The 12,963-nt window shown below is 37.7% G+C and overlaps 2 protein-coding genes and 1 pseudogene across 2 annotated transcripts; 1 reads left to right on the forward strand and 2 right to left on the reverse strand.

Moving 5' to 3' along the window:
• The first annotated feature begins 450 nt into the window (after positions 1 to 450).
• LOC100245283 (uncharacterized) lies at positions 451 to 4,023 on the forward strand. Its single transcript, XM_010649527.3, has one exon. It carries the CDS (start codon positions 3,010 to 3,012, stop codon positions 3,892 to 3,894), a length of 885 nt encoding a protein of 294 aa, XP_010647829.1. The 5' UTR covers positions 451 to 3,009; the 3' UTR covers positions 3,895 to 4,023.
• A 31-nt stretch (positions 4,024 to 4,054) lies between these two features.
• LOC109122308 (cytochrome P450 CYP82H23-like) lies at positions 4,055 to 6,182 on the reverse strand (annotated as a pseudogene).
• Positions 6,183 to 7,482: 1,300 nt separating this feature from the next.
• On the reverse strand, positions 7,483 to 9,915 carry LOC100250333 (cytochrome P450 CYP82H23). Its single transcript, XM_019218840.1, has 4 exons — positions 9,718 to 9,915; positions 9,550 to 9,645; positions 8,334 to 8,785; positions 7,483 to 7,894 (listed from the first exon to the last, which is right to left on the reverse strand). Exons 1-4 carry the CDS (start codon positions 9,913 to 9,915, stop codon positions 7,483 to 7,485), a joined length of 1,158 nt encoding a protein of 385 aa, XP_019074385.1.
• Positions 9,916 to 12,963: the final 3,048 nt, after the last annotated feature.

Here is a 12,963-nt window from a genome sequence, read left to right on the forward strand (position 1 = left end):
CATATATTGTTGTTTGAATGATTGTTCTTGCGTTCTCACATAGTTTTGGATGATATTGAACATTGTCACTAACTACACTACTAAACACTGAAGTATCACAGATGATTTTGTTATTTCCAGACTATTTAGTAATTATGAATATGTTTAGACAGATGGGTTCGGACCATGTAATACCACAAATCATTTTACTCTCTGCTTTGCGTATAGGGAGGGGGTAGGACTTTTCATCGTAGAACTAAAAAAAATGAGAATCAGAGTAAAAATATCCCCAATGTTTCAAAATTAAAAGAATATAATTTTTGTTGGTAAATTTTCCAAGTCATTGCAAATAAGCAAAAGGGCAATACATGACCTGCTGGTTTGTCTATCTGTACCATTGCACTTTAACTTGTGAAACTACATGGTTAATCTATAAATTAGCTGTAAGATATTTATATTCGTTGAGATTTAGGCCAAGCATGTAATTAGAAATTAAAGCCTAACCAAGTTGAGAACTGGCTCTTAATAGACAAATGGAAATTTATCAAGTGCTTCACAAAAAGAAAGAGGGGGCTGGAAAGGAAGGAATGGTGTTTGCTGCTGTACAGAAGGCAAGAAAAGAAACTGAACAACTAGCATAGCACTGGCAAGATTCAAAACGATAAATAGAATCTGACAAGATAAAACACCGTTACATGGAATTTATGTCATCTGAAGACTCTATGGATGGAAGGAAAAGTTAACAAAGAAAAGACCATGTTCTAGAAATTCATTGAAACGTCTAAACCTTTCTCAAGTGAGTCAAAAGAGCAAATGTGAATTCAGTTTTACCTAATGGTTAGATGCGTTTTTAGATTAAGTTAGATGTCTATTTTCCTTTTCTTTGTCTTCAAACCAATATGCTTTCCACACACGCCCATAACAAAGAAAAAGAGGGCTGGGGCCATACAGGGAACTATCCTATAATAGACCTATTAACACCAAATGAAGTTGAGATTTGGGCAACCATAGTGATTTGAGGAATGAGATAGTGGATGAGGCTCCATTGGTAATGCTAGAACTCTTTTTTTTTATATAAGTAAAGAAAAGTAGTATATATAGTAAAGATGAGACACCAAAAGTAGTGCTCTTAGAGTATACAGGAAGTATACAAAAATAGCCTAAAGGCTCAAACTTAGAGGGGAGGGAAAGAAGCAAAAAAATCACCTGCCCTTAATTTGAGCCTAACCAATCAATGAAGTTAACAAGAGAAAATAGGCTCATATCTATAGAAACCTTAGACCAAGACCACAAATTACATATAAATATTTTTTTCAATCTTTGGATTGATAACTCTTTATTGTCAAACACTAACAAGTTTATTTCTTTTTACACTGTCCAAAATATACATAAATGTGCTGCTTGCCAAGCTTTTTTCGAACTTTACCCATGAAAGAACCATGCCACCCAAGAAGAGTTTCTTTCACCAAATACAAGAGAACCCAAGACACACCACTGAGGGAAAAAAAATAGATTCCAAAAAACCCAAGTCTTTGCATAATGAAGAAGAAGGTGATCAACCTGTCTCTATTTCAAAGAGGCAAAGGAAACACTTATTTTCCAAATAGTACCCTCTCCTTGGAATTTGGTTCAAAGTTAAAACTTTCCCCCAAGATGCCTCCCAGGCAAAGAAAGCCACCTTAGGTGGCGCGCATGATCTCTAGATGCTACCACTAGGGAATAAAGGAGTATCATTGGGCTCCCAACTAGATAGAGAGATTTGACCAAAAAGTTCCCACACCTCAAAGCTGTCTAAATCAATCTATCATCCACATCCCTGTGTACCTTAATTGCTTAAATCTTTTGCAAAAAACGCTCCACTAAATCTAACTCCCAATCATTAAACGCTCCATAAGATTCTGTGTGAATTGAATCACTCATTTTGTTTCCTGTAGCATTTGAACATACAAGTTATTAATATATGTCATAGGGTCTATACTTTAGCGATAGGTATCATACTTTGCCCTTTTGCTCAATGTAGTCTTTATACTTTCTGTTAAGTCATACATTTCCTTGAGATGTTTAAACATTTAAATGTGGTTTAGGGAATTTTTTTTTTCCAGTAGGAAGCTTGATGAAGAGACTTGCATGATACTATGTCTTTTTGCTCACAAAAAACAAGTTGTTTTTCAGCTTCTCACCAGGACCTCTTTATCTGTATGATACTTCTAAGCTCTTTTCCATGGTTACTGTAAACTCAACTTTTCCCTAGTGGAGTTGGATGAATCCACACAAACATGTATTTTCCTTACACCACCATTGACCATGATGGGGTAATATACTCAGATTCTTGCAACTTTACCATCATTATATGTTTGATTTATTGAATAGAGTTAGTGGAGATTTTGCTTTCTTGAACAAGTGGGAACATCTCATTTATCACACTTCAATATGTTGGAAACATATCATCATCCACTACATTCAGATTAGTCATGTGTGGCTCTCACAATCTTGAAGAGTCAAGGCTTTTGTACCTTGCATGAAGAGGTTTTGCCGCCTATTACTAGAAAATGGGCCATGCAAGGTTATCAACTAATAAATCGAATCCTCTAGCACTGATTTGTGGGACCTGGACATTTTTAAAGAATTGAATTCACTCATGGTCTTGTAGGAAGCTACTTGGATTCTTAATATAGGTTGATTGCCATGATCTTTGAGTCAGGATACAAGTTCTCCCATCTTTTCACTTAAGGACACACTATAATTTTGGGAACTCCATCAACTTCAAACTTTTGAAAGGTTGTATCAACAGGGGTGCCTCTTTTGCAGTGTTGTTTGTGGAAACATATGCACCATGCACCAAATATTTGAATGGACAACTATATATGTCCTGCTGCTTTTAGGTGCATACACCAATGTTTGAGTAGACAACCATATCTATACCTTTTTTGTTTTAAGCATTCTCTCACATAACGTTTCTACGAGCACTTTAGGTATTTAAGTTTTTAGTAGGGATTGCAATGGAGAACAAACCCTGGTCTCTGGAAAACCATGGGCACATTTGTAGGACACTTAGTTCCTGGTTTAGCTCTCACCCTTCTTGGTTTATGGCACACCATAAACACCATTAGAGCCTATGCTCTCAAAGGCTCCACTAACTTCACAGTGAAGTTCTGGTATCCATTCAACAGCCCTTTTCCCAATCTCAAGTACTTGGAGCTCATCTTCATATTGTTTTTCTCTATCTTTGCAATTTTCATGCAAGTTCTAGACTTTCCCTTCATTCGCCTCTCTTTTGAGCTCGACAATTTTGAGCATGCATCCATGTTCCTTCACCTTGCCATATTTGCTGGTTTTACCCTTTCTGCAGAATTAACTCATTCACTCGAGGGACTATCTGGGGTTTCTGGTATCCTTGCAGCCTCTGTTTTTGGTCAAGAACTTTTCTTGCTCCATTTCCATTCAACTGATCATGTTGGACTTGAAGGTCACTATCATTGGCTGTTGCAGCTCATAGTGTTGGTCTCCCTTGTAGCAGCTTTGGCAGCAACTAGTTTTCCCACCAGCTTTCCTGCAGCTCTTGTTCTTTCTACTGCAGTTGTATTTCAAGGATGTTGGTTTATGAACATGGGGTTTATGTTATGGGTTCCTGAGTTTGTTCCAAAGGGTTGCAAAGTTCAGTTGACCTCCAGCAGTGATAGCATGCATGGCGCAGTTGCTTGTGGGTCGCATGATGCAGATTTGAGGGCAAGAGCACTGGCCAACATGCAGTTCAGTTGGATACTATCTGGAATTTTGATGTTTGTGGGATCTCTCTGCCTGAAATTAGTTGGCAAATGCAGCTCAAAGGCTGGGTTCATTGAATATGAGCAACTTCACAGTGGAGTTCCAAATGTCCCAATAGCCATTGATGGCTTCAAGGAAGCTCAGACATGAGATGCTGTGAACGTGTCAACATGTAAAAACTGATGTCCACTTTAAAGGGCATTTAGAGCACTTATGTTGCTAGTAATGTCGGATTTCAATCTTCTGTCAATGATATATATATATATACCTTAGATTCTACCGTTTGAACTTGCAAGAAGAGTTGGTGGAATAGATGCTCTGTAGATGTAAGATACTTAATATTGAGTTCAAACCATCATTAGCCAGGTGGTCATCAGGTCTGCTTGTGCTTTTTTTAGCACATGGCGGTTGTTCAGTAGAAGAGAGAGGGCCCATGTAAGAGTGATAGCTGTTGTGTCATAGCTAGCTCATATAAGGTTCTGCAATCAACATATGATGTCGACTTCAATAAGTGATCAGGAAAAGTTTGCTTATCAGTAGTGAAATACCATGTTTAGCAGAATGATAAAACAAACCGTGAAAAGTGAAATTTGATCACCCCGCCTGGTTTGTCATTATAAATACAGATGATAAAGCAATACTGGATTTGATGAATCCTTGTAGAAATGTGAGTAGGGTTTAGGAAATTGGGCAGAAAAAGTTGCAGAAATTATGATAGTGGATGGTGGTTTTTTTTTTCTTTTCGTTTCATGCTCAACTTATGGAAGTAGCAGGGACATACCGAGCAAGTGCCCTTAATGATGGTGTCAGGATCACGACCAGAGAATTGGCCATCATCTATGACAGAAAGCATGGCATGGATGAAGTCTTGCTCAGCCCCATTGTCGTTCGCAGAAAGCCTATTCTGGCGATGCTCCTCCACCCAGCTTCCAAGCACATATAATCCACCTCCTCAGCTACTCTCTTCATTTGAGCGGTAAACATTTTCACTGTGTCCAACCAGCCGAGAAAAGGGATGGCATCCGAGACCATGAACAGCCCCACTAGAATCATGAAATCCTCAAAGGCCTTCTTGCCCCGTTTTGGCTCATCACCACAGGCATGGGTCCCAAAATACCGTTTCCCAAAATTTGCTCTCACCACTACGTTCAGTGACAAGTTCCCAAATCTTTCCTTCATCTCCACCAAAGCTCTTGTTGCTTGCCCATTGCCCATAAAACTCTTTTATTAAGATCTTGACTTCTGTGTCCTGGACATGCTTGTGCATCTCAAGCTGGCGGTTTGACAGCAGCTCAACTATGGCTTGCTTCCGCACATCACACCAGTATGGTCCATAAGGAGCAAAGACAAATGAGCCATGATCATAGCCCATGAGCTTTATTGCTAAGGATTTTGGTCGAGTGGCGAATACTTTGTCACTTGTAGTGTAACATTTCTTTGCTACTTCCCAGCTACTAACCACCAATGCTTTTTGAGGCCAAGACGAACGCAAAAGATGGGTCCATACTTATCAGCCATGTCTCCAAGTGTCCGATGTAGCAGCTTGTCTGCTCCTAGAAGATGAAGGTGACCGATAAGAGGCCATTGCCCGGACGGCTCTGGTGGCCTTTTGCCTTTCTTCTTGTTCCCTTTGGCATTAAGTGCTGTTGCCAACAACAGACAGATTGTAGCAAGAAGAAGCCCAAAACTGTGATATCTTGAGGCTGAAGGGAGAATCCCATGACTGGATAGTACCAGAGTGAAGAGAAAGAGGGCTGGAGAGAGAAAAATGGTTTTCTATTCTGTTTTCACAGTTTTCTCTGTTCAGAACAGGGATATTTATACATACCCAGGTCACACTTTCTGTGAGTGCTTCTTATACCTAAAAAAAATATATAAAACGTGATTACATTGAGAAAAGGGGCAGGTCACCACCCTCAGTACATTGTCGAATGCATCAGGGGAAAGAATCACTTCTCCAAAATGGCTCAAAACTACACACACTAGAACACCGACAGGTCGAATTCATGTTCCACACATGTGCCATCCTAATATGGAAACTATAGACAGCTGTCAATGATACAAAATATGAAAGCTCCTTCGAAGTCTTATATATGATAGTTCTGAGTATGAAAAAACCCATCTCTCTGGCCAGTTGTTATGATGCATATTTATTCATTGAAAATCACGTGGGAGTGTATCTAGCCCCATAAAAATGGGGTTGATTTAGCTATAAAGTTTGGCATGCTCTTTACCACACACCACACATTACACGGATAATATTGAGAAGCTTTGCCTTACCTAAGTGTAAGGTGGATGCCCGTTTGGACTGAATGGTTCAGAATTAAGGAGTAGACAGTGCCTGAACTAATTGGGAAGGTTGTGGCACACATTTTTTCCCACTTTCTATGCTGGAGTAGACAGTGCCTGAACTAACCTGAAGACTTTGTTGCACACATTAGGCTATTACTTTTGCTGCTGCTAATAGAAGTAGAGTTCAAAAGATAATATCGTCATGGTTACTTTGGATAATATGGAATCCTGCAACAGTGCAGTCCTTTCGTTAACTTAATTATACACACAATTAGAAATAAAGAAAGACAAAATAAAAGAATTTACTCTATTTCTATGGTCAATATGATCACTACGCTTAAGAATCATATCAACACTTAAGAATCTACTAATCTAATTAATAAAGATAGAAAAATTATAATGGCGAGAGTTATCCTTCTCCTCGCAATCATGGTCATACATACAATTCTCTCTCTCAAACAAAACCCTTCATGGAAATTCTAAATCATAAGCCGATTAAATACAATAGGGATAAACTCATCATTTAATAAATAAAAAAAATTATCTATAGGCCTTGCCCCTTCAATCTCTACAAAGCTAAATGGGCACCTTGACCATTGTGAGCTCAACGGGTGATTTGACCCCCAACATCTTCTATGTGATATATAAAACTGATTCATGCTTTGCAATTCAACACTACTAATGCAACACTGAAAATAGTGCAAGTGAAAACAGTGCAACTCGGTGCTGTTAATTTCATCAAAAAATAGAAAGAACAGGGAGATACCAAGCAAGCACCCTTAATGATTGTGTCAGTGTTATGACCAGAAAACTGTCCATCTCCTATAACAGACGGCATGACATGGATGAAGTCTTGTTTAGCTTCATTTATACTCCCAGCAAGCCTCTTGAAAGGATGCTCCTCCAATCATCTTTCAAGCACATGATACACCTCCCTAGCTGTACTCTTCATTTTTTGCCTTATACCCCCTTCACCGTGTGTAACCAACCAAGGAAGGGATTACATAAGAAACCATGAGTTGTTAGGCTAAAGCTTTTTAAAGACTATTTTGATAATAACAAAACAAAAGATTATTGTTTAATCCTTTGTTTAATCATGATGCAAATGCTTTTGAAAGCTCAAAGATGAAGACTTTTCTTGTTATAATAGGAGAGCCTCCAGCATGATGCAAGTTTTTAGGAGTTAATCCAAGTTAGGCGCATTATTGTAAGAAATTTGTCCCATGAAAACCATATCTTTAATGTATTTATTCATTTAAGTTATTATGTTATAAAAATGAATTATTGATTTTTTTTTAATTTTTTAATTTTCTTCTATTTTCCTTTTTTTTTTTTCCTCATGTTTTCTTTCATATTTTCCAAAAACTAAATATAATCTTAAATATTATTTTAGGAAGTGTCAGATGGCTAGTGTCAGATGCACGACCTCAAAATCCACATGCTTCGTTAGGAACCCCCCAGGTTGGAACTCCAAAGGTCCGGCCAAATTTCGGAGTCCCGGGGCAACTTCCACAGGTTAACCAGAAGGCGAGTCCCAGCTTGGATGTGGAAGCCTGCCACGTTGCAATCCTCCATGGCCTCACGTGGCACTGAAAGCGGTGCAGCAGGGTACAGTCGTAAGGTTTCCTTGATGATGGCTTGCAAGTAGACTAGGTTCTTTATGTCTGACTCATCCACTTTGCGATGCTTTCCCACTTTGATGTCTAACTCATCTTGTGCTCTTTTTAGAGTGCTAGGATTGTTCATTAGCAGAGAGAGGGCTGAGGTCAGTGTGATCACTGTTGAATCAAAGCCGCCTATATAAGAGTCTACATCAACATTACATCCATGTTGGTCTTTTGAGCCGGTGATATGGCTCCTTTGATCAGTATGTGTTAAAAAATAGTGAGTCTAGCTGTCGGTAGAACAATTTAAAAGTTTATCATAGTTTTCATTATTCCCATAAATTTTGTCAAAGAAAGTTGAGAGTTAATCATCAGTCCTGAAATGGTAAGTGGAACAGCTGGACAAAACAAATCAAGATGGAGGTTTGCTGTTTCCTTACGTACAGAAGTGTGTGGAGGTTTATGGAATTTGACCAAGGAAAGTAGAAGAAACATACCAAGCAAGTAGCCTTAACGACAGTGTCATGGTCATGATGGGAGAATTGACCATCCTTAATAACAGACACAACATCCTATGGATAAAGAGTATATTTGATAGTGATTTTAAGAAGTATTTTTAATATCTTTAATATTTAAAAGATAGAAATTTTCAAATGTTAAAAAAAAACTAAAAACACTTCGTATAATCATTACCAAAAGCACTCAAAGTCCTGATCAGCCTCGTTCATACTTCCAAAGACCCTTTTCCAGCCGTGCTCCTCCACCCAGCTTCCCAGCACCTGATCCACCTCCCTAGCTGTTCTCTTCATTTTTGCCGTATATCCTCTCACTGTGTCCAACCAGCCAAGGAAGGGGATTGCATCAGAAACCATAAATATCCCCGAGAGATATAAGAAATCGCCAAGGGCCTTGCGGCACTGTCTTGACTCATAGTCATTTGTAACGGTGCCAAAATACCGTTCCCCAGCTACTGTGCTCACCATTACATTTGCTGCCAGGTGCCAACACTTCTCCTTCATCTCGACCAAGAGAGGTCTATCCCCATTTTGTATCCATTGCCTGTAGAGCTCTTTGATGAAAAGCTTGACTTCTGAGTCCCGGACATGATTGAGTAACTCAAGCTGGTGGCTTGAGAAGAGCTCAACCTGTTAATCAAATCACACACACATGAGTAGAAAATAAAGAAAAAGACAAGAATTTTAACTTGGTTCGGCGATAAATGTGATCCCTATGTCCACAGAGTGCACCAATACTCAACAATTCACTAATCAAAATGAAAAATGAGTTAGAATGATGAAGCTCTAAAAAAAAATCTCTCAATTGTGGCTGCACTCTAAGAAAAACAAAACCCTAAACGTAAAAAAGTTAAATATATAATAGGTGTAAACTCATCAATCAATGCATATATATATATATATTTTTTTTTTTCAAGGGGCGCTACCCCTTTCAACTCCCATGAGTTGATCGGGCAACTTGATCCCTTTATCGAGCTCATTAGGGAGCTCAACCCTTGCGAGCTCATTGGGAGCTCGATCACCTTGAGCTGACCTAACATCTTAATCTCTAACATTCCGAGCGAAATACAACAAAATTGATTCAGGCTTGACAATCTAATAATCTTATGCTTGGACTGAAACACAATAAACCTCCTCCTTCAATGATTAATAGGTATAGTGCACTGAAACAACCTATCCTTACCCTTGACCCACTGAAGCTAAGCATAGCTCTAGATTCTCTGCTATTAGTGCTTTGATCAACATGTAAGTTGGATTCTTGTTATCGTGTATCTTCACAAGTGTTAACACTCCACTTTTAAGCAAAGGCCTGATGAAGTGATAAAGAATTGTTATATGTCTAGTCAAATGCTGAATTCTTAGCAAAATGTATTGCACTTTGGCTATCACTATACAGAACATTCATCACATGTTTGAATCTCACCTATGTCAACAAACTTTGCAACCATTTGACCCTCATGAGTTGATCGGGCAGCTCGACTCCCGACATCCTGAGCGAAGCGCAATAAAACTAGTTCAAGCTTCACAATCCAACACAATTGAGGCCAGCTTCCTTACATCACGCAGTATGCCCTGCAAGGAGAGAAGCCAAACATGGCATGGTCATAGCCCATGAGCTTTCCTGCCAAGGATCTGGGTTGAGTGGCAAATGCTTTGTCCATGGTAGTGAAACATTCTTTTGCTACTTCCCAGCTGCTAACCACCGAAGTTTTGCGCAGGCCAATATGAAAGCAAAAGATTGGTCCATACTTATCTGCCATGGCTCCAAATGCTTGATGTTGGGGCTTGCCTACTCGTAGAAGATGAAGGTGTCCGATTAAAGGTCATGCCCGTGATGGTTCTGGTGCCCTTTTTCCTCTGTTTCTGTTCCCTTTGCCCTTAATCAATCACAAACAGATGATAGCAAACAGAAGGCTAAAAACTATGATCCCTTGAAGCTGAAGATAGAATCCCATGACTCAATAGAAAAGAAAATGTTTTATGGGGAAGAATCACTTCCCACTACCATATATATACCTCTAATGTTCTGTCTATACTAGGAAAAGGATTCCAAGATCCTTAGAAAAGGAAAAAGAAAAAAAATACTTTTCTGCAAATTCAGCTCTGTTCTTTTCCTTTCTGTTCTTCAGCCAACTGATTTTGAATTTTGAACAACCAACCCTGAAAAAGGATGATCACCTTCTTGGTAATGGGTCTTTTGTGTATACATGGACGACTGCATTTAAATTTAAATATGCTTGAATGAGTGGGTTTGATGCCTAAATAAAAGTAAGGAATCTTCTGTTTTGTCTAAAGTTCTAATGCGCTCTAGTACCAAGTAACAAAAGTGTTTGTTTTTATATAAGCAATTGCATGAGAGAAGGGCCTGGTAACGGCGGTGTCTAAAACGTTAACGGCCGGGTAAAGATTCTTTGAAGTTAGAAAGTACTTCTAGTTCTAGCTTACGTACAAAAATATTTTTGAGAAAAAAAAATTAGATAAAATTTAAACAATGGTTTTAAAAAGTTAAAAAATCACTTATAATACTTCTAAGAAAAACATTTTAAGTGTATTTGAAAGTGTTTCTATTTAATTTTTTTTTATTGGCAGTGTTTTCTCATAAATTGTTTTTTCGTAAAATCATCTATTAAACATTTTTCTAGAAAATGATTTTTCAAAATTTGAAAGATATTTCCTTAATTCTGTCAAACATCCAATGTTTTTTCAAAAACTTTTTTTTTGACTAAAAACACTTCTTAGGATCACTGACAAGATGACTCTTAATAAATAATTCTTTAAAAAAAAAACTATAAAAAAATGGGAAGTGTTTTAAAAAACAATTATGAAAAATGATATTTGAGAATTGTTTCTAAAAATTGTTCTTTCATGTTTTGTGAATAAAATTTTATTTTAGAATTAGAAATATTATTAACTTATTTTTTTTATGTTTTTAAATATATATATATTTTTAAAAAATAACTTTTACGTCAGTACTTTATTTATTTATTTATTATCATTTTACATATTTTTATATTTATTTTTTAAAATAAGTGAGAATAGTTGAAAGACGTAGAACATAAAACCATTTTCTATTTTTGTTTTTCTCAAAAACAAACTTAAGATATTTTAAGTAACACAAAAAGAATTACTCATATATAGAAATTTATTACTATCCAAGTGGATGAAATTTGAGATGAGAAGATGAGAAAGGAGTATAAGTTTGTATAAGGAGAATGCAAATTTAGTTTATGTATATTGATTGGAAGAATTACATGTTCAGGAGAGGTTCTCTTCTCTACTATTTATAGTTTCAGTTGTAACAAACTACACTGCCAAATTCCTAACTATTTTCACAATTCAAACTACACTACCAAATTCCTAACTACTTGCATAGTTCTTGCATTGAGTGATCTTAGTTCTGTTGTTGCATCAGCCTTCTGTTGCTGGTGCAGTTGTGGCCTATCATCCCCCCACAAGCTCGCAGGTTTGGGAACAAAGGTTTGAGAACAATAAAGAGTTTGGTTCGAAAGCTAAAAAAACCGAGAGCTTGAGATATGTTTAGTGAAGATATCAATGATTTGGTTGAAAGAGAGAAGATACCGAATACTAAGTTGGTTTTGAAGGACTTTATTACGAATAAAATGAAGGTCGAGTTCAATATGCTTTGCTTGACCATGAAATATGGGATTGGCAGCAAGATGTGCAACACTTTGGTTGTCACACCACAGAAGGAGAAAGACATAACTCGGTGAGTAGAGATTGAATCCAAGCAATTTCGGAAGCGACAACAGTTATGCCACGATACTCAGATTCCACACTACTTCTTGAAACAACTTTCTACTCGTTGCCAATTTTGGCCCAATGAAAATACAATAGCCACTGGTGCTTCTTTTGTCATTTGTACAAAAAGCCCAATCTGCATCAGTGTATGCTTAAATGTCCAAAGAGAGACAGTTGCATGGAAATACCATAAGATGTAGTGCCTTTAAGATAACGTAAGATGCGCTTTACAGAAAACCAATGTGTGTTGGAGGGACTACTCATAAACTGGCATGATATGTTGACAACAAATGAAATATTAGGTCTCGTTAATGTGAGATATTGAAGAGCACCAACTGTGCCAATATAGTGTGACATCATGGAAAGATCTCTATCATGTTTGGATAAATTTTGACCAACCATACCAGGCGCAGAAGCAGATTTGGATTCAAGCATATTGGTACGTTGAAGAAGATCATGGACATATTCGTGTTGATTCAAATGAACTGAGTTTTTTTCTTGCATAGTCTTTAGACCAAGAAAATATTGAAGATGACTAAGATCTCGAGGAGCGAATGTAACATTAAGATGAGAAGAAAATGAAGAAACACAATGAGGATCACTACCTATTAAGAGGATGTCATCAACATAGATCAATAAGATAAGCACATCATTGGCAGTGTGAAGAAATAACATGGAGCTGTCTGCATGGGAGGCTTGAAAACCCTAGCTAAGAAAAGCATGACCGAGCTTGGTGTACCATGCTCTAGGAGCTTGTTTAAGCACATAAATGGTTTTGTTAAGTTTGCAGACATGAGTAGGAAATCGAGAGTTGATAAAACCAGGTGGTTGGCTCATGAAGACTTGCTCTTAGAGATCACTGTTGAGGAAGGCGTTTTGCACATCAAGCTGACGAATTGTCCAACCAAAAGAGAGAATAAGAGCAAACACTATTTTGATGCTTGAAGCTTTGACAACGGGGCTGAAGGTTTCAAATTAATCAAGACCATGTGTTTGGGTAAAACCTTTGGCAACTAGGAGAGCCTTGTAACGAGCAATGGTTCCATTCG

This window comes from Vitis vinifera, chromosome 3 (assembly GCF_030704535.1).
Source record: "Vitis vinifera cultivar Pinot Noir 40024 chromosome 3, ASM3070453v1".
Taxonomy (NCBI): Eukaryota; Viridiplantae; Streptophyta; class Magnoliopsida; order Vitales; family Vitaceae; genus Vitis; species Vitis vinifera.

Excerpts from the sequence above, each read along its gene's own strand:
- LOC100245283 (XM_010649527.3), top strand. The coding sequence starts at position 3,010 with ATGGGCACATTTGTAGGACACTTAGTTCCTGGTTTAGCTCTCACCCTT.
- LOC100250333 (XM_019218840.1), bottom strand. The coding sequence starts at position 9,915 with ATGGCAGATAAGTATGGACCAATCTTTTGCTTTCATATTGGCCTGCGC. Across the intron at positions 8,786-9,549 it reads AAACATGTGATGAATGTTCT|GTTGAGCTCTTCTCAAGCCA; the intron begins GTATAGTGATAG and ends TTTGATTAACAG. Across the intron at positions 7,895-8,333 it reads CAGGACTTTGAGTGCTTTTG|GAGCCATATCACCGGCTCAA; the intron begins GTAATGATTATA and ends TACTGATCAAAG.